This window comes from Quercus suber, unplaced genomic scaffold, assembly GCF_002906115.3.
Source record: "Quercus suber isolate HL8 unplaced genomic scaffold, Cork oak 2.0 scaffold_5, whole genome shotgun sequence".
NCBI classification, from domain to species: Eukaryota; Viridiplantae; Streptophyta; class Magnoliopsida; order Fagales; family Fagaceae; genus Quercus; species Quercus suber.
The window spans coordinates 3,303,023-3,325,375 of NW_027069471.1; the positions used below are offsets into that span (position 1 = coordinate 3,303,023).

A 22,353-nucleotide genomic window follows, 5' to 3' on the forward strand; every position below is an offset into this window, starting at 1 on the left:
ATGGACATTCCATCCAAAATAGATAAGAAGAGGCTTTACATGCTTAGGGGTAAATACCAAATCCCAGACGAGGTTAGTCTCTATCTTGCTGCCTCTAGTGAGTGGTGTTATACCCCAAATTCTAGGGTTGGTATATATAAGGCCTACCTATTAGGGGTCTTAGGTTTCCTTTGAACAGCGTTGCTAGGGAGCTCCTTTATAGGTTAGGTGTAAGGCCAAACCAACTTAACCCTAATGCAGGGAAGACCATTGTGTCCATGCAAGTGTTATGGAGAGAGGTTTTCAATAGGAACTGTCCTCTTATTGTGGCCTAGTTCTTGTATTGTTATAAACCCTCTAAGATAAGCTAATCTTTAGGTTTCTATCAATTTTTCGCTACGGATTCTAGTTATAGGTTGATAAGGTCTCTCCCTTCATTTGATAGACTCTGAAAGATGAAGTTTTTCTTCATCTCTGGGTGTTGGGTAGGGAACCTTGTTATGGTAGGTAGGGATCCGTTCCCTTCTTACACTGGTGAGATAGGTTGTCTACGTCTTAAGGGTATGTTGCTTTATTTAGCTCATCTTACCTATTCCATCATATTTATCTAACTTTATTTTTCTTCTTCTTTTCAATTGTGAGACGTCCTTCCCTAGCCAACTTCTATCTAAACCACGAGCGCACTCCTTTGCTGATAGAACCTTCCATTTCTTAGTGAAGCTTCGTCGTCTACCAACTTGGGGGCTTGGACCTGAACCTACGGAGGAAGCTTTAGCTTACGAACTTACTATCCATCATCGTAAGTTATACACACATTTGTTTTTTTTTTTTTTTTACTCGTCTCAAACATTGATGATCTTTTTTTCTTTTTCTTGTAGGAATGGCAACTATGAAGTAGAACAAAAGAAAAGGCCTTGTTGTTGGTGGTGAGGTCGTCCAAATGAGGGATGACGTCCCTATTCAAACTCATCCACTTACTCCATCTATATTGAAGCTCGCCCCTCCAGCCTCGTTGGAAAAAAGGAAAACCGTGTCCAAGAAGCTTGACACAAGTAAGCTTCCTAGCCATCGAGGTAATAAAAGGCCAAAGGTCGACTCCTTGACGCCGTCCACGACTCCTGTCGTGGTTCTTGACCCTGCTGCTCCTACTGCCTCTGCTCAACCACCTGTTGTTTCTAAGGTCGATGCTTACCTCCCTTCATTTGTTGCCAAGCCATCTAACTCCTCTCCCAAAGCCCCTCCTCTTGAAGACAGTCCCACGACTCTTTTAAGGAGTGAGAACCTGGCCTAGAATAGGTTCAAATAAGTGGTGAGGAATGAGGACATCTCCATATGCTATGTCTATCAAGGAATTTAAGCATTCCATGATCCATGATCGCAGTCCAGTTCAATATGTCTTATACACTTAAAACATTTTAAGTGTATAAGACATATTAAACTGGACCGTTGTGAGATTTATTATTCTATTAACGACTGTCAAATGAATAATAAATCTCACAACTTTCATTTACTTAAACTCTCAATCCTAAGGGAATAGTGAACCCAATCATGAAATGTAAGTCGCATTAATATATCAGGAGTGAGATCTAGACAAATGGTCAAAACCTCAGTATGTTGAGCAACCACACGTAATGTTGAAGGAACACATATTCTTAAGATGGAATTCATAGTTTCTTTAAAAAGATATAAAATATTCCCTTGAGATAAGTTTAATGGGTTTAGTTATTCAGAGTGTTAGGCCTAACCATTTTAGTAAAGAGTTACTAAAGTTGATATTTTATGAAAGTAGATTTCATAAAATATATATGAATATCTTGAAAGATTAAGCTGGGTACTCAAGGATCAAGAGGTAGTAATTTTCAAAGTGATAGTTACACATTATGACTTTGAATTACTACAAATATTTTCATGAAGGAGTTATATATTTAATAAAGTCTTAGGATATAATTTATTAATAGGGCATAGAATGCATTTATATTTATATAGTGGTATTAAATATAATTAATAGTAACTTTCGGCTTGTCAAGAATTGACAGATAAGTCCAAAGCTCATTAGAGTTAGAGCTCTATTTGTCCCTTGTGGTCACACTCCAAGCCACACACTAAAACCTAATTGGGCTGGCCCAAAAGGCTAACCCAATTAGATAATCAATTATTTATTTAATAAAACTTATTAAATAAAATAACTGCCTAAGTACAGAAATATACGTATGAATAAAAGAGAGAAATATTTAGAATTTTCTCAAGATACTTGGTTATTCTCTTAAAGAAATACGTATAGAAATGATTGAAAGACCACACATCTTAGGCACATTGTGGAATTGGAGTGAAGATTGAAAGTCTTCCCAAGTTTAAACTTTATCTGGTTTTTGAATTTCACTGCATCAAGGTACAACTTCTTGTTCTTTGTTTTTAAAACTAAGATGTTGCATGTTATCTCACATGAATGAAGTAAATCCGTTTATATTCTGTTGCGTGTTTTTGTATGAAATACAAAACTGTATCTTTCTATATGTTTTTCCAACAAGAGAGAGAGAAAGAGAAGACTGCTCTGGAGGGGTTAGGCCCCCTAATCTATTGAACATTGCCCTTTACGGGCTTGCATCCTCTAGCTTGCATCCTTGCCCTTTTTGCTCACACCTAGGAGCTCGCACCCTTGCTTCAATCGTCTTCGCTCCGTGCGTGTACATGCAAAAACAAAAGAAACAAGCCAGCAGACAAGCAAAGAAACAAATGGAAGGAAAAGCATGACAAAGACAAGCCAGGAAAAGAGGCCAATAGGGGCAAACAAACATGTGAAGCACTTGAAAAGGCAAAGAAGCATATTATCAAACAAAAGGGGGTGTCCTAAGTCTTAGGACATATGTGATTCACTTGTTAGGAATATCAGTCAATATTTTATGTAATTGGCTAATCCTTTGACAAAACGTACTTTACTTGTATTTGGGTATTTATATGTATTTTTAATACTTCAAGAAACAAGGTTTCAAGATCAAATGTTAAAACCATTCAAGTCTGTCCAAAAAACAAGCCGAATAGTGCAAATTCATTAAAACTCGATAGCTAGCTTGACAATTGCATCTATCGAGCTTAAGAAAGCTGTTTCAGCCCGTGTGCTAGACACCTGCTTGACAGCTCCTATCTGTCGAGGTTTACGAATTTCAAAATTCTGATATGATTTTCTTGGGATTCGTGAATGTGTCTTTGGGCTTTCTTTTCTCCTAATTGTAGACATATAAAAGGATTATTTTAAGGGTCGTCAAAGAGTACACAAGTTGCACAAGTGTTGAGCAAAGTTTGTTCAAGTAAATTGTGACTGAAGATGAAGTTTTGCTCTAGTTCATCATTCTTGTGAAGAAGTTGTTGTGTTTGTACACTATAGGATTTTGTGACCAAGCATTTTCTTGATCTTCATCGTGGATGAACTGAATAACTTTACAACCAACAACTTTCTTTAGTTAGTGATTGAAGTCGTGTACTGGAATCCATACAATTGGTTAGTCACGTACTGGAAATCGTGCATCAAAAGGAGAAATTGTCACTACAGAACAAGTCCAATTGGGTATTGGGGTAAGGGTTCAACTGTAGGTTATTATAAGGTACTAGGATTCTTTTACTTGTAACCGGTTGTTGTGATAATAGTGAAATTTCGAGATTGGTGACTTTAAAATCACCCGGTGGGATTTTTGCTGTGTAGATTTTCCCCATTCGTAAAAAAATCACTGTGTCAATTTATTTTTCGCTACATATTTAGTTTAATTGGTAATTTGTTTGTGCTACCACGCGTTTGCATATTAATTTGATTAATTAATAACTTGGCTAATTAATCAATTAATTTAATCATAAGGGGTTAATACATTTTTAGCCTATCACTAGGAGGACAAATGTAGGCTTGGATCGAGTGTCCGTAGTTCCATTGGATTGGAGTATGGATGACACACAGACTTATGTATGAATATATAGGCAAGCATGCAAAGATGCAAAGAAAGCCAAATGGGTGGCACAAAGTAAGCATGGCAAGCATATCAACATCGCATAGAGCAGAGAAAGGCATATATCAAGCACACCAACACCACGGGGGTGTATCTCACAAGTGATTACATCCAAACAAACCTTAGGAGGGACGGATGTAACCACGCAAGCATAAGCCCACAGAGGGCATAAAGCATGGTAAAGCCTAGATCTAGAGAGGCTAACATGAAGATAAAGAATAGAAGCAAGTAAGCAAACATAGACATGCAAAGGAAATAATCCAAACCCTTTAATATAAGCCTAGATTTGCAGATGTAGGCCTAGACCACAATATCTAGATCTACATCCTATCAGAAGGGACAAAAAGCAAGAAAGAGAGATATCAAGGGACAAAAAGGGCTAAAGTAGCACATGGCATAGCAACCAACATAGATCTAGACACACAAGCATGACATGGAGCACATAAACACATAGATCTAAGGATAGGAACATAGATCTAAACACTAACATGTAGATATAAGCAAAAACATGGCAAAGAACACATAGGCATTTGAATCTAAGCATAAACATGGCAAGGAGGCTAAAAACATATGGATCTAAGCACAAACATTAAATTTAGACATATCCTAACCCAAGAAGGCTAGGCCAACAACATCAAAGCGATAAATCATAACATAAGCAAGGAAACATGCTATAAAAACTATAAAGATATGCTAGGAAGCAAGAACATACTAGGAAAAGCAATAAAAACATTTTATTAAGCAAAACAAAGCTAGGACAAAGCAATAAAGAGAAAAGGGTGTGGATTGTAGTCAAAAAGCTACATCCACACCCCTAAACCTCAAATCCGAGGTATGGAACCAAGGAGAGGAAGATTATGTGCAAAAACACTACCTTGAAGATCAAAGAAAAAAGATGAGGATCTAAGGTGTTTGAGAGTGTTTTGATGTGTTTGGATGTGTTTAGGAGAGAAATTAGAAAGAGAAGATAGAGAGAATTTGCCCAAAACTGCTCAGAAAATCCTTTTTTGGGGGGGTGGGGGTAAAATGAGGGGTCTGAGGGCATTTATAGTGAAAAAGTGACTCCTCGGCTACTAGTGCACCTTGACGAGCCACTGGCCACCTTATTGATGTTAGCAATTCTGGCCTTTTCCCGATTCAACTTTAGATGCATATTTGAAGGCATTTCTTGACTCATGTTAAGTTGATCTTGGTGTCTTTTGAAAGCTCTAGATATTTAGTTTTCAAAACACTAAAGAAATTGAAAATCCAATGGTCGGTCAAAAGTTACGACCTCAGGAAGAGTGTTGATGCGGTTTTCACAATTTTCTAGATATCTCAGCCATTTTAATTCCAATTTTGACCCATGAATAGTCATTAGAATTGAATTTGATAATCTTTGCAACAGTGCTAGTCCCAACCCATTTTGAAGGTCTAATCAAAATTAGGATTTCTGGTGCCCCCGAGAGTCAACCTTGGGTCAAACTTGATGAAATCACCGAATAGCTCGGGTTTGATGTATAAACATGAAAAATGTCATTTTAGGATGATTTTGACCGACTTTGACTTTCGATTGACCCAGTGTTGATCTGGTGCATTTTGGTCAATATGACCTGAATGGCACTTCGAGTGCTCCTATACCCAAACGAGTTGTGCCATGTCAATCTAGATGCTTCCGTGGCCCCATGGAGAAAATATAATATTTTTGAAATTTTCGAGGCCCAACACGCAAATCAAGAGTGGAAAAAATACGATGTCAACAGCATGTTTAAGAAAGCAGGAAAGCTTTACACATAATAAAATACCTCAAAGCCAGTTTTTGGAAAAACATTTTTGATTTTTAAAAATAATTTACTAAGGATATAGTAAAAGCATTTTTTCAAAAAGAAAGCCCCGGAGGCTAATGTCAATTTCAAAAATTTTTGAAAGCCAATGTCCATAGATTAAGATCTTATCAAAAGCTCTAAATACTAAACTCTCTAAGTGTCCCCTATGAAGTCAAAAGTCTGTCGATGCCTTGCAGCGGTTCGACCACCCATCGTGGCGAAGCTCGCGCACCTTCGAAGTGCATACATAGGTTATGTATACGAGCTCGGAGCTCGGGTGATGTGAAAATGGGTAGACTTCTAGTGTGTGATTGGAAATAAGTCAATTTTAATTGAATTACCGAAGGTAAGTGAAGTCGCCACCAATCATTGGGTTTTTTTCTAGTGTGATTGGTCACCTGACTATATTTGATTTTATTACCAATCCTAGGCTAAGAAAAAGACTGTTTTTCGTAATCTAAAATGGATGGATAAAAAAAATCTTGATTCTTGAGTTCGGAAGTCTAGTTATGTGTGGGGAAGGTGTTAGGCAACCTATAACGCTTGTCCGTAGATAGTCCTTTGTTTTGGTAAAATCTTAATTTAAGGACATTAACCCATAACGCCTATCCGTAGACTGCCTTTTGTTTTGGTAAAATCTTAATTTAAGGACATTGACAATTTAAAATGAGTTATTGGCATTAGCTTTCGAGGCTTTAACATAATTGGGCTTTGAGGTTTGATTTTAGAAATGGTGTGGTCTTGATTAATGCTTCCTAGTGTGTTTGGAATTGTTGTCAAATTTCCATGACGAAAATTCGGCAGCATTTCACCTTATTTTCGTGATGGAAATTTGGCAGTGCTTCGCCTCGGGTGCATCATAGCACACAAAACACTATTCTCACTAAGCTTTTGCTATAAGAATACGACAACGGAGGTGCCCTATTTTCATGGTGAAAATTCGGCAAAGTTTCACATTTGGTGCACTATGGCGCACTAGTAGGATTTCATGCCTGTGTATACGGCGCGTGCCAATATGCTCATGCTGAGACGAGCCGAAGCCCCTCAAAGCATCAAACTTATTAATGCGTGTTGCATACATGGGGAAACCAATGTCATTTAGGTGACATGGATTAAGACAATCACACTGCGATGATCACACATACAATATAGCATGAATATGCACCTACAACAATTGCCTTGAGCACAAACCCATATTACAAGGTCAAGAGCACTTATGACTACAGAGGTTTGCTTTCTTAGCCACAAGAGTCCATCATACAAAGTGCACGATCACCCACATACAAGCATATATTAATACACATACATTACGCATAATGTTACCACACAGAGTGGGAAAGTAAAGCAGACATTGCCAACGTTCTAAGAGTACGGCCCTGCAAGGTACAAGAAATGTAAATCAGACATTGCTATAGCCAAGGAACGCAACCCAAGCAAAGTGCAGGAAAGATATATGAAACATGCCTACATCCAAAGAGTATGGCCAAATAAGGTACAAGAAATATAAAACAGACATATGCCATACCCTAAGAATGCGACCTAAAGCTAGATACAAGATGAGAACCCTAAAACAAGGCTCTATAGAAGGGCTGAGAGAGAGAGAGAGAGAGAGAGAGAGAGCATGCAATGACAAAGGAAACAAGCCAGTAGACCAGCAAAGAAAGAACCAGAAAGAAGGCATGCAAAAGGGCAAACTAACAAAGAGAGCCAAATGGGGGAAAACAAGCATGTTAAGCACACGAAGGGTGAACAAACACGTTATCAAATAAAAGGGGGTGTCCTAGGAGGAAAAATGTAGGTTTGAAGGATGTCTATTGCTCCATTAGATTGGAGTATGGACGCACATGTGCCATCAAGTAAAATTCCTAAAAGGGACTGGGGTCTTATGTATCAAAGACGGGTGTAAACCCACACGAGCTGGTAGGAATTAGGCATGATGACACAAGCAAGCACAAGGACTTATGCATGAACATGTAAGTAGGTGTGCAAAGATGTAAAGAAACAAAGAGAGCCAAATGGGGGCACAAAGCAAGCAAGGCAAGCATAACATCACATGGATCAGAGAAAGGTTATGCATCAAGCAAACCAACATCATGGGGATGTGTTCTCACAAGTGGTCACACCCAAACAAACCACGAGAGGGATGGATGCAACCACACAAGCAAGTGGCCCTAAAGACTAACAAGCACAAGTCCATGGAGGGCACAAAGCATGGCAAGAACCTAAATCTAGCAAAAAAAAAAAGGATATAAAGCATAGAAGCAAGCAAGCAAGAAAACGCATGCATAAAGGAAATGATCCAAACCCTTTGATGTAGGCCTAGGTGTATGAAGTAGGCCTAAACCACAAGATCTAGATCTACACCCTACCTAAGGCTATAGCAAGCACTAGGCATAGCATTCAACATGTAGATCTAGGCATAGACATGGTAAGGAGCACATAAACATGTAGATCTAAGCATAAACATGGCAAAAAGCATGGAGACAAGTAAATCTAAGCATAAACATGGCAAGGAGCACATGAACATGTCGATCTAAGCATAAACATGGCAAAAAGCACCTAGGCATATGGGCTTAAGCACAAACATAGTATTTAGGCATATCTAGCCCAAGNTATATTAGCAGACATGCTAGAAAAACTATAAAACATGCTAGAAAGTAAGATATAGCAAGAGATATATTATGGAAATCAATAAAACATATTATAATGCAAGATAAAGTAAAGGGTGTAGATGTATAGTAGCTAAAAAGCTACATCTACATCCTTAAAACCTCAAATCCAAAGTCTTAAGACCAAGGAGAGGAAGAAGAGTACAAGAACATTACCTTTTGATTGTTGAGAAAACAGAGAAATCAAAAGTTTTGGATGTGTTTGGGAGAGAATATAAGAGGAAAAGAGAGAGAATCTGCCCAAAAAAGTGCTTCAAAATGCCCAAAATCCTTTTTTTTTTTAAATCTGAGGGTCTAAGGTGTTAAATAGGCTTTTGGCACACTTCTAAAGGCTTGGCGCACCTTTAAGGTGTGCTAGTCAGCCTAACAACCACTTTATATGCACCATGTTAGGTATGCTAACATCAGCAATTTTGTCTTTTTCCTACCTGATTTCGATTGCATATTGGAAGGCCTTCTTGGACTTCGATTGAGTTGATCTTGGTGTCCTTGGAAATGTCTTGATGTTTAGTTTCTAGAACACTAAAGAAATTGAAATTCCAACGATCGAATCTAGTTATGGCCTCGAGAAGCTTGTTGATGCGCTCCACACGGTTTTCGAGATATCTCAACCATTTTAACTCCGATTTCGACCCATGAATAGTCATTGGAAAGGGAATTCAATAATATTCCCAATGACATTGGCCCCAACCCATTCTGATAGTTGGATCAAGCCTAACAACCACTTTATATGCACCATGTTAGGTATGCTAACATCAGCAATTTTGTCTTTTTCCTACCTGATTTCGATTGCATATTGAAGGCCTTCTTGGACTTCGATTGAGTTGATCTTGGTGTCCTTGGAAATGTCTTGATGTTTAGTTTCTAGAACACTAAAGAAATTGAAATTCCAACGATCGAATCTAGTTATGGCCTCGAGAAGCTTGTTGATGCGCTCCACACGGTTTTCGAGATATCTCAACCATTTTAACTCCGATTTCGACCCATGAATAGTCATTGGAAAGGGAATTCAATAATATTCTCAATGACATTGGCCTCAACCCATTCTGATAGTTGGATCAAAATTAAGGGGTTTGGTGCCCTCAAGAGTCAACCTCAAGTTAAACTTGGTCAAAGTTGACAAAAATTTTGAGTGGCTCGGGTTTGATGTAGAAACATGAAAAATGTTTGTTTGGGATGATTTTGACCAATTTGACTTTCTGTCAACCTAGGGTTTACCAATGGCATTTTGATTTTGACTTGAAATGGCGCTTTAAGTGCTCTAATGCCCGAACGGGTTGTGCCATATTAATTGAGATGTTTCCATGGCCCATGGAAAAAATTTAATATTTTTGAAATTTTCGGAGTCCGGCACGCAAATTGAGAGCGGACAAAATATGTTATCTACAAGAGTTAGAGATTATTTTTTAGCATGTTATCCTTAAGTTTTATTTTTACTTTTTAGTAGGTTTTTTTTTTTTTAATTTTATTTTTTTTAACTCGAAACTTTGAATAAAAAGAAAAACCAAAGGTAATAGATTAAGGAGCCATAAACTAGGTAATCAAGAAAAAAAATGGAAAAAAAAAGAAAGAAAAAGAAAAGTGAAAACGTGGATGCTTAGTTTGAAAGCCGTGTACCTATTTTGTAGGCAATGTTATATGTGGGAAATAGAGATGCATTTTTATTATGTTATCCTCAAGTTTTGTCGTTACTTAAACTTATAGTGTAAGAGTATTTTTGAAAAAAAAATGTCCATTTTAAAATAGGGAAAACCCTAGTATATATTGTATGTATTTATATTATTTTATTATTAGAGCTTGGTTTAACTCTAGTACATTAAAACAAAATAAGATTTCTTTTAAAAAGGTATAGAGATAAGCTAAACTCATTTTATTAATCAATACTAGCCTCATCACACGTGTTTCGTGTGTACAATGAGGCTTTTTTTTAAGTAGTCCTGTTTTGTAGAGAAAAAACTATGTTTTTTATTTTATTTTATATATATATAATTTTTATTTTGAGAATCTAACTTATGAGTGGATAAAAGTAATTTGAAAATTAACAAGAGAATAACCTTATTTTTTAGGCCATGTTGTAGTGAGATTTAAGTTGTATTTTTACCGAATTGTTATTTAATTTTATCTTTACTTGAACATAGGAGTGTAAGGGTAATTTTTACAAAAAGCCCTAGAGTCTAGAGCCCCTAAATAACAGTATAGATAAACATCCATACACACACAGGTACACGCTCGCTTCTCAAATAATAATAATAATAAATAAATAAATAAATGCGAGGGTTTATACTTTACACTCATATTTCCCAAAGTACCCAATTTCCAAGCGGGCAAAAGGGAAAATCTGTAAAATACGTAAAGGCATATTTAGAAGAAGTAATAGAAGAAGAAGAGGGAAGATCGGCCGATCAGCTCTCCCAAAGAAGAAGACGAGCCAGAGGAGATCGGCGTGAGAGAAGGAGAGAGAGGAAACTGATTTTGGGTGCAAGGGGCACTCTCAAAACGCAGCGTTTCAGGTTAGGATTTTTACCTTTTTATTTTATTTTTATTCCCTCTCCTCGCCGTGTCCGATTGTCCTTTACGCGTACGACACAGGCACGGCAGGCAGATTGCCGTGTCCGTGCTTTAATTGGAGGGAAGGAGGTTCTTCTAATACTAACATAACATAACAACTGTAGAGATAATTTTGAAATAGTTCCAAGAATGCATATTTTAATTCTGATCAATAAATGTTTGGTTGATAAGCTCTTTAGGGATATACTTTTGAAGTTTAAATATTTGGATAATTTTTCTGATCAATGTGCTGAGACTGTTTTTCTTAAAAAAAAAAAAAAAACCAAATAAGAAAAGACAAGCTTTTTAAAATTCTAAAAAGAGAGTTGTAAGCTAAAGTAGCTTTGGAACGAAAGGACAACTCCATTAGAAACACCCAGTTGAGCTACAAGGCTCTTAGCGAATACTTAATTGTAGTTGAAGCTGTAGCAATGTAGATTAATATAGATTACTTTGGTGAATCTATGTGAATGGAAGTTTATATGAAATAAAGATGAGTCTAGTAGAACTTGTATGGAAAAGAAGTTATATGATACAGGTACTATTAGCATTTCCTTTACAAGTCTTTAATCTAAACAAAGTATGACGTGAAACAGTTTTTGTGACTTATTAGAAAAGAAGTGATGCACTTTTGTTTGCATGATTCCCAATTTTTTATTTATTTATTTCTGTTTACAGCACTGGTGCATTGATGGCTGCAGAAGAGGACTCCATTGAACAAGCTGCAGCAGCTCGCCGTGAGCGGCTCAGAGCTCTTAAAGCTGCTCAAGAACTGCTAAACACTCCAGATGAGGATTCTGGTCAAGTTGAGTATAAGACAAATGATGAGAATGGAACTAATGAAGAAAAGTGAGTGTACAATATCTTCTCTTTTTGAAAATTTTTTCTTCTTCTTTCCATTCATTATTTTCTAATTTCCAATTTGTTATGCTGTTTTGTTAGTGTATGAGTGTATGAGTGTATGGTGTAGGCCTTTTTTGTAAACCCTTGTAAGTTTTACGTATTAGTGCTTACTTCCATTTAAGAATTTCAAATTACCAATGAAGGGATTCCAATAGTTGGTTTTACATTTTAACTTGAGCTTGCATCTATGAGGACATATGGGTTGTGATAGCTTTGCATTTTGTAGTGGAGCATTGCATGGGTTTTGAATCATTGGTACAAGGTGATGAAACATAACACTGATACTATAAGCTCAATTGGGGAGATAGTATAGCAAAGCATATAGAAAGTTCATGTACGACCTAGGGTAGATTTTTTCTCATGGTGTGCTGCTTTGGGGAAAATTTTGGCAACAGATAATCTCAAGAAGCTGAGGATAGTTATTATGGATTAGTGTTATTTGTGTAAGAGCCATACAGACTCCTTCATTTTAACATTGCTAAGGAGTTTATATCATTTTGCTTGGTTGGTATGAATTGGGTTGTTGTTGTTGGTGAGAATGAATTGGGTTGTTGTTGTTGGTGAGAATTGGGTAATGCCTAGCTGTGTGCTGGATCTATTATCATGTTGGAAAGGACACTATGGCTAGAGAACAGATGGAAGGCTGTTCTGTTATGCTTAATGTGGTGCATATGGAGAGAAAGGAATGCTTGATGCTTTGAAGGGGAGGAATTACCTTTTTTTATTTGATAAGTAGAGGAGGTACCTTTGTCAAAGTTGAAGTTTCATTTTTCAGGCTTTTTTATGAGTGGACTTTGGCTCTATTTCATTCTAGATTCTAAACTTGTTAGGGTTTCTATGTGTGAGTGTGTGTGTATATTCTTTCCTTTGTTATCTTTTGGCATTGCGTTTTGTATTCTTCCCCTGTACTAGGGTTGCACTCCTTTTGTTTTTGTTTTTTTGTTAAAAAAAAAAAAAAAAACCTTTTCATTTCTCATTATTTCCAACACTCTGATCTTGGTTACTTTTTGTATTTGGGAGGCTCTATATTGGCTCCTGAACTTAGTAAGCTTATTCTGCTGCATGTTCATTGACCAAAGGGGAAGGTTAACTAAGTTTTGTATTTAAGTAAAATAATCAAATCATGCTCAAAAGCCTTCTACTTTTTATTTTTTTTATTTTTTTTAAATTTTATTTCTTACCAATACATGGTAATTTGACTTCATATCATGACGAATGTACTTGTTTACTTCGATTGTTGCTGATGTTTTTAGATTATCAACAAGAATTAATTGGCATATAATACATGTTTGGAATGTGTAAATGTTTGTTCTATTTTTGGCTGTATGCATATTTGGCATCTGCTTTGCTAATTATGATCATGCGCTAACTTTAAATAATTTTGTTGCAGTAATTTGAACATGAAATTTCGGAACTATGTTCCTCATGATAAGCAACTTCAGGAGGGAAAGGTTTCTCCACCAGTGCTACCAAAGTTTGAAGATCCTATTGCAGCTGCACCTCTACCATCAGCAGAGGAGGTAATTGATTACTTCCATTGTGAAATTCTCTGAAATTCTCTGAATTAGTAGCTTTAACATGTTTGCTTTTAGTTTCATCTTCTATGTTTGTATGCTCTAATTTGAGAGAAATATTCAGGACCCATTTGTGAATATTGCTCCAAAGAAACCAAACTGGGACCTCAGGAGGGATGTGCAAAAGAAACTTGATAAGCTTGAAAGACGCACCCAAAAGGCATTATATAAACTTATGGGTAAGTAATTACAAGTTTCTTAATTTTTTTCCCCGCGAGTGTTAAGGGTGATGATGGTTACACTCAACTGTCCTTTAGTCCTTGTTATGTTAATTTATTTGCTGATTATCTATTGATTGATGTTTTTCTCTTCTTTTGCGACTTGGTTTTGTATCTGTTTTCTTTGCCAAGATGTTGTTATTGCTGTTCAATGTAAAGAACTTCATCAAAGTTCAAAAAGTTCAAACTAATGGCCACTTGGCAACATTTTTTAGGTTCCATAAGGTTTTGGTGACAAAGAATGCTCTTTCTGGGGCCTTTATTTTTCTTTTTTTTGATAGGTAAGAAAGATGTATATTCAAAAAACTGCTAAATGCAAAGTAGCACCAGCATATCAAAAGTACAAAAAAAGATGGAAAAACAAAAACATAAAAAAACACTAATTACAAAGAAGAAGAGAGCTAAGGAATAAAGGAAGAGAATCACTAGATGTGAGTCCCCGAACCCTAGCCCAATCAAAAAGAGAACTAGAAAAGAGAGCAAGCAGTTGGTTATTGGATCTATCCAAATCCTCAAACGTCCACCGATTGCGTTCCCTCCAAATACACCACATCAAACACAACGAAATTAAATTCCAAATGTGAGATGAATGCTTCCCCAATCAATTCCACCAACCAAAAAGAAAATCTGACACCGTACATGAGGGGTGAAATCCCAAAAATTCTAAAGACAAAGCATCATAGCCGATAAGCCTTTTCACAATGTAACAACAAATGATCCACTGTCTCCCTACAATGACACATAATACACCAGTCAACGAAGTCAAAGCCCCTAAGCTGCAAGTTACCTCCTTTGAGAATCTTATCCCATACGGCCGTCCAAACAAAGAAAGAGACACGTTGGGGTGCCTTAACCTTCCAAATACCTTTCCATGGAAAAACAATGGAAGAAAAACCATGTAACTTATGATAATACAAGGGGATAGTAAAGGTAAACTTCCATCTCATATGATCACCATTAGTCACTAAAGGTAAATTGGATGCCAAGAATTGAAAGAAATCATCCACCACATCTGCCTCCCAATCATTAGGACCCTAAATGAAATGAACATCCCAAGTTCTCCCATCCCCTTCTCCTTGACATATCAAAGATGATTCTATGGAAGCCTCTTTGTTTGCAGCAAAATTTTACAAGAACGAAAAAGCCAAATGGAGAGGAATATCTCCACACCACTTGTCTGTCCAGAATTTCACCCTATCTCCCACCCCAACCTTAAATAGGACAATTTTGCTAAAAACTTCCCAGCCCATCTGGATACTTCTCCACAAATGGCACCATGAACACCCCTTCCCAACTTAGAGGTACATCCCCCCAATTCTTCCCCAAATTTCAAAGCTACCACCTTCCTCCAAAGCCTATTCTCCTCGATCCCGAAACGCCAAAGCCACTTTCCTAGTAAGGCTTTATTAAAAGTGGTCAATTTCCTAATACCCAAACCGCCATTAGCAATAGGCATACAAACCTTATCCCAATCCAACAAATGTGTTTTAGAGTCACCCAACAAGAAGTCCCTTTGCAGCTTCTCAATTTTGTTTGCCACGTGTAGGAATGGTGAAAAGAGATAAAAAAATCAATAGGGAGGCTAAATAGTGTACTTTTAAGCAATGTCAGTCTATCACCTTTTGACAAATGCAACTTCTTCCACCTTGCTAACTTTCGTTCAAATTTTTCCAATATAGGGTTCCAAATAGAGTGGAACTTATGGGACGCCCCCAACGGCATACCAAGATAAGTCATTGGCAGGGTCTCAACCCTACAACCCAATATCTTTGCCAAAGCATGCACATTATTTACCTTCCCTGTAGGAACCATTTCACTCTTAGCTATATTAACCTTCAAATCGGTCACAGCCTAAAAACAAAGTAGCAACAATTGAACATGTAGGATTTGCTCTACCACTGCATCACAAAAAAAAATAGTATCATTCACAAACAGCAAATGTGAAACACATTCCCCTCTGCCCCTCCTACCATCTGCCCTAAAGCCATTGAGTAATCCTGCCCCTTCCATTCTCTTCACTATCCTACTAAACACCTCCATCATAACAAATAACATGGGAGACAGCAGATCCCCTTGTCTCAAACCTCTAGAGCTACTAAAGAAGTCAGCTGGAGACCCATTGACTAACACAGAAAACTGAATTGTAGAGATACAAGTTTGAATCCAGCTACACCATTTCTCCTCAAAGCCCATTTTCTTCAACAACTTTAGAAGTGCCTCCCAATTCACATTGTCATAAGCTTTCTCAATATCTAACTTACAGATCACCCCCGAAATCTTACTCTTCGTCCGGCTGTCAACACACTCATTGCCAATGAGAATTGAATCAAGAATTTGTCTACCTCCTACAAAACTATTCTAAGATTCAGATATCAGTTGATCTAATACTACTTTCAATTGATTTGCCAAAACCTTAGCCAAGATCTTATACATACTCCCCACCAAAATAATAGGTCTGAAATCTCGAATGTTAGAGGCATCATTCTTCTTAGGGATTAAAGCTATAAAGGTAGCATTAAGATTTAAGAGATTTCTCAAACTTACAGTGTTGATAAAATTCTTCAAAAACTGCTAAAACATCCCTTTCTACAACTCTCCAGCAATGATGGAAAAAGACCATAGAAAAGCCATATGGACTTAGAGCTTTATCCCCTTCCATATCTCTGACCGCTGATAGTATCTCATTCTTCTCAAACCTCCTCTCCAGCCAGCCCCTCTCCAACTCCCCAATTTGATCAAACTCTAGACCTTCCACAAAAAGTCTCCACTCTTCAGACTCCTGATACAGAGTTTTATAAAATTGAACTACTTGAGCAGCCACTTCTGCTCCTTCCTCATAAATCACCCCATCCACTTCTAAGAAACTCAGATGGTTATACCTTCTATGAGAATTAGCCATCTTGTGGAAGAACTTGGTATTATTATCACCCTCCTTAATGGACAACATCCTCGATTTCTGTCTCCATGAGATCTCCTCTAAATAAAGAAGATGCTTTACTTGCAATCTCATTTCATTTCTCTCATTCATCTCCGTTTCAGTGAGTCCAAGAACCCCATCCTTAGCATCTAATAACTCTAAAGCCCCCAATAATTCTTTCTTCTTGCGACTAACATTGCCAAATTCTTTGCGATTCCACTGAATAATGTCTTCTTTCAAAGCTTTCAATTTTTTAGCAAACACATAACTAGGTGTACTCGAAAAAGAATGGCGATTCCACCATGAATCAACTCTATCAACAAACCTTCAACCACATATTCTCAAACCGGAAGGGACTTTTCCCCGTCGCCATACCCCCTGCCTCCAAAAGAATTGGGAAATGATCTAAAACAGGTCATGGTAGAATCCGTTGGATCACATCCGAAAAGTGTTGCTCCCAATCATGTGACACCAGAGCTCTATCAATCTTGGACATGGATGGCTGGTCAGTACCACTAGACCATGTATAACTCCCTCTCTCCAATTGCAAATCTATCAAGTTTAGGTCCTCAAATTCAAAAAACTTTTCCATAGCCAGAGTAAGTCGAGACCCACCCCTCCATTCACTAGGAAAATGAACAACATTAAAATCCCCAAAACAGCACTAGGGAACATTCCAGTACTGCTGAATACCAACCAACTCATCCCACATATAACCGCTCATATTGTTGTCCTTTGGGCCATACACCCCTGAACATGCCCAAATAAAACCATCCTCCACACCTTTCCATTGAACCTACACTAAGAACGAACCCTCCAGAACCTCCAACTTTTCTAAAACCCTTCTATCCCACATAATCAAGACTCCCCCAGCCGTCTGATTAGCATCTAGAACTGCCCAATCCTCATACGGACAACTCCACAAACTACAAACCATCTGTCTATCCATGCCCTCAAGCTTTGTTTTTTGAAGGCATACAACATCACACTTTCACTCTTGTAACAAGTTTCTCACTACTAGACGTTTCTGGGAGTCATTCAATCCTCTAACATTCCATGAAATCATTTTCATCTTCATTAGTACTTTTATTTCCCCACTGCTTCTTCTACTACACTACCAACACTCTATCGCCCATCATAATTAACCGGGGAAATTAAATTCCTCAACTCTCTATTCCCTTTACTCGTAGAGGAGGCTGCCTTTTGGTTAATTGCTGCTTTCTTCCATCGTTCATTAACTACCTCCATCTCCCTTTCTAGTCTTTGAAGATAGTTGATGCACAACCTCTCATGATGGTTCATAGAAAGCCCAACCTCTATACTAAAACCTGGGATCCTTGAAACAACCAGCCTACTACCAATACCCAACACCTCAGTATCCTTGTGTATTTCCGTCGACAGGTCCAGCACCGGAGGAGCAATAGTGGACAGCAGATTGCAATCTGCCAAACTCTCCTCACCCAAAAGAGTCACTTCTGAGAAAGCCCCTCCCTCCTCCATTGAGACACCCAAATCAGATAGGCCACGATCTGACTTTGATTCGATCAATGCTAAATTGGGCTGATCAATCTCAGCCACATCTATCTGCCTGGTGCACTTGTCATCCACCCCCTGAATCAAATACACTCTACTCCCACTTCCAGCTTTATCCACACCATTGACACCAAAATCCACCAACCTAGCATCCATCATTCTCTGAAGGGCAACTGCCAAGAAAATACCCATCGAAAGTGGTGTATCTACCCTGTCGGCCTTACCCAGAGCCACTACAGAGTCATCAGAGCTGACCCCAGCACTATCCAACACCATCTGAGCCACCGTGTGGCCTTTGGAGCTAAACCCACCAGAGGAATTACATCTAACCTCCATCAGAGCCACCCCAAGGCAATCAGAACTATTCCTAGCCACCATCTAAGGCATCGCGAGACTGTCGGAGTTGAAACCATCCGAGAAGCTACAAACAACCTCTGTCGGAGCCACCGCACTTCCATTGGAGCTGATCCCAGCCTCCAGCTGAGTTAGTGTGAGATTGGCAAAGTTGAAACCACCAAAGAAACTACTATTACCCTCTATTGGAGCCACTGCAGTTCCATCTGAGCTGATCCCAGCCTCCATCCGACCCACCACAATCCTATCGGAGTTAAGACCGACAGATAAATCACTATTGACCATCATTGGAACCACCGCAGAACCATCGGCGCTAATCCCAACCTCCATCCGAGCCACTGTGAGACTATCGGAGCTGGTCCCAGACAAACAACTACGCTGAACAACCATCGGAGGCCCTGCCTGTCAATCTGCCACCACTTCAGTGAGCATCGGGGACTTGGGTTTGTCTGAGAGAGCTTCCACCGTTATCACCAAGTGGGCCAAGGTTGTCAGACTGGCCTTGGCGGATGGCTCACCCATTTCATGAGAGCTTGGGCTTGAGAAGCTTGCTGCGGTCAACTGAGTAGATCCCAAACAAGGTTGGGCCAACTTGGGTTTCAAACTAAAGTCTACAGTTGGCTTAATTTTACTTGTTTCCCGTGGAGCCCACTTAAAGCACTTTGGTCCACCTCTGTTATAATCCCATGAAACCCTCCTCTTTCCTTTCTCATCTATCTCCAAAGTCAAACCTTTCCCTCTCCAGCATGCATTCCTTAAATCACTCCCAATACCATAAACAGCTTCTTTTGAATTTGAATTAAACTGTAACGGAAATCTCAGTTTATTTCCTGCTGGTATTTTCTCTCCCAAATTAGTATCCCCATTAATGCTCCAAGGTTTCACAGCCCCTCCACCAGCAGCTAACGGGCAAGAATTGACCACCGGTCTACTGCTCACCACCCTCATTGCATGTTCAGGATCCGGCACCACCATCTTCTCCTCTCCTATCTGTGTCTTCCCCTTATCTGTGACACATAATTGCATTGGATGCTTTCTATCCTCTACTTTTACGTGATAGCCTTGCACCATTTCAGCAAAAGTTCTAGAGTTTTGAATCTCCGAAATTTTGCTGTGCAGTGGAGCAACCAATTTCAATTGGCTTGAGCCACCCACTGCATATTGTGAAGGATACATCATCTTTCCTAATTCAATCCCGAACATCCTCCAACCATTTTTTGCTCTGCCTTCAGGGATAATGACTGACCTCCTAGAGCCACCAGCTTTGAGTTCAGTCAATAATAAGAACTGCCCAAAAGAGTTGGCGCTCCTTTGGAGAGTATAAGCAATATCACTGTCCCTAAATGTAAAAAAATGTTTGGAATTAACCCCAACGACAATGTGCTCAATATTCTTCATCAGCCATTGCGCTACATTCTTTCCCATGAAAACTGACCTCATAGAGTATTTGCCACGCTCGAAAATCTGTAGCGAGAAATAACGTCCCCCTTCCTCTATAACTAATTGAAAAAGCTTGGATTCAATGAAGAAACTGTGATAGCCCCCCATATTTGATCGGAGAAGATGAAAAGAACAAAATATCTGACCTCATAGAGTATTTTCTCCATGTCTACGAATGTTTCTTTTCCAGAGAGTTTGGTCTTTGTGTGGTTGGTACATGGGTTCTTCTCTTGCTTCAGCATATGCTGCATGACATCCAATTTGGTATTACCTTGACTTTGAAGAGGTTCAAAATAGTTTGGACAGAAATCAAGTGTAGAAAGCTGGTTTAAGGATGGAGAAATGATGACCAATAGGACATTGTTTTCATTAGCATGACCAATAGGACATTTAGGGTGTTTGAGCTTGAGCATAGCTGGATGATGAAATTTTTTTGAGCTGTTTCCGCTTAAATGTGTTTGTTTTGGGGATCTTCCCTATGTCTGTGCATCTGAAGACGAGAAGAGGTGTAGTCCAGTCATTTTGCGTTGGATTTAAAGGGCTGCTAAATATACTAAACAAATTGGTAGCTTCTTTAGTAAAGAAGAATAAATAAGAGACTGTATCGCTTATTAAGTGTGAGGCATTTTTTTGGATGCTAAAGTCTCTTATAACAGTTGATGTGGGTTACTTGGTGGATAATCTTCTATAGAAATAGTTGTGCTATTTTCTTAGCAGGTCAAAAGGGTCTATGATATAATTTGGAGCTAGATATTGGTCACAAATACCTAAGCTGTTTAGATGTCTATCAGCATCCTGTTTTATTAATCAATCATATAGATACTGGTATGGCAATTTAGTACTCCCCTGCTTGTAAGAGTAAGGTGGTGTGTGAGGTTGTGGTTTCAAGATCCACTGGGTGCTTGCGTAAGTCATAAAAAAATAAAAAATAAAAACTGAAAAAAATTAAACAAATAAGAAGCTAAAAACAGAAAACCCTACTCATTTCCAATACCTAGCCTGATTGTGAATGGTGTACCTGTTGTACTAATTCTACGGTATAAATGTTATACAGCTAAAATTTTACTCTGATCTCATGACTTATTCCAAACATTAAATATCAGATTTTGTAATCTAGTTTGGCATATTTTAACCAAAATTTCAGTAAGAGGGAGAGAGCAGATGTTGACAGCATTTGGTTCGATCTGTGATTTATATGATGTTTGGTGTTCCTTGTTTTTATGACACTGCTGTTGAGGTATCTTTCATGAATAGTGCATGATTAGTCAAACTCATTGGTGCAACTAGCCATAGGTAATTAAATGAATTTGGGACTTTTTGAGGAATTTTGAACTTTCTTTACTTTGTATATGTATCGTAAAGATACATGAATGTTTGTTATGAAATCAATGTATTGTAGGCTCACATGCTGTAACAAATTTGCTATATTTAGTTTGTAGATTTCCAGTCAATAGTTTCACTTTATTGCAGTTGTCATAAACGCACTAATTCTCTAGACTATGATATGATTGGGTGGCTGTCACTGATTGTTGCTCTTTTTCCTTTCTTTGTTTTTTTGCTGTTGCTGGTTTATTGATCCTTAATTTAGGTGTTTTTTTTGGGGGGTTAACTAGAATGGTTTTGTGATTTTTGCAGAGGAGCAAGAAAAACAGAAGCAAATAACTGAAGAAGATGGTGGCACTGGTGCAGAAGATTAGAACTGAACTTATGTAGGGTTGCCAATGTCGCTTACTCTAAAATTTCTCCATTATGTAGGGTTGGGTTTTGTTTTTATGTATTTTTTCCCTCCAACTCCTCAAGGATATTTAAGAAATAGTTATTGACCTATGCAGGCATACAATTGGGTGGTTAATGGTTAATATTCACTCTCCATTTTACTTCCAAATCCTGTTGAAACTGGGATTCCTTAATGACCCACTTGTGTGGGTTTGGATTAATATTTTTTGCTGAACGTTGGTAAAGTATAAGGGCAAAATACTACCTTAGGTTCCCTTCTCAAAATTTTTCCCTCTGTTTAGTTAAATAACCATTCAAATGGCGTTAAAACACTCTCTCTCTTCTTTTCTATTTTATTTGTTGGCCCACGAGAAAATCCATCCACTTCAAACCTCTCACACAAATTCCTGGTTCTATACCATATCAACACCCAGATCAGACGCACTGCAAATAGATTAGGGGGTCTCCAACTTGAACACAATCTTGATAAAATTTTTGTCACTATATAGAATAACTTGAAGGCCATCTTGATGCTATTTGGAAATACATGGTGAAGTCCTAAACTTTTTTGCTTGGAGAGAACAATGAGGCGAGGATATTACTAAGGTGGTTGCAGTGAGTAGAGGATTGGGATTGGGATTGGGATTGGATGGAGTACTAGCAGTAGGTCCTGACCGTATTTGGGAATGAATATGATGGAGCTCCT

The 22,353-nt window shown here is 38.2% G+C and overlaps 1 protein-coding gene across 1 annotated transcript; it reads left to right on the top strand.

The window, feature by feature from the left end:
- The first annotated feature begins 10,737 nt into the window (after positions 1-10,737).
- LOC111994572 (uncharacterized) lies at positions 10,738-21,816 on the top strand. Its single transcript, XM_024026465.2, has 5 exons — positions 10,738-10,955; positions 11,671-11,841; positions 13,286-13,415; positions 13,534-13,648; positions 21,567-21,816. The coding sequence occupies exons 2-5, from the start codon at positions 11,684-11,686 to the stop codon at positions 21,626-21,628; spliced, it is 465 nt and encodes a 154-aa protein (XP_023882233.1). The 5' UTR covers positions 10,738-10,955; positions 11,671-11,683; the 3' UTR covers positions 21,629-21,816.
- The last annotated feature ends 537 nt before the right edge of the window (positions 21,817-22,353 follow it).

Excerpts from the sequence above, each read along its gene's own strand:
- LOC111994572 (XM_024026465.2), top strand. The coding sequence starts at position 11,684 with ATGGCTGCAGAAGAGGACTCCATTGAACAAGCTGCAGCAGCTCGCCGT. Across the intron at positions 11,842-13,285 it reads AATGGAACTAATGAAGAAAA|TAATTTGAACATGAAATTTC; the intron begins GTGAGTGTACAA and ends ATTTTGTTGCAG. Across the intron at positions 13,649-21,566 it reads GGCATTATATAAACTTATGG|AGGAGCAAGAAAAACAGAAG; the intron begins GTAAGTAATTAC and ends TGATTTTTGCAG.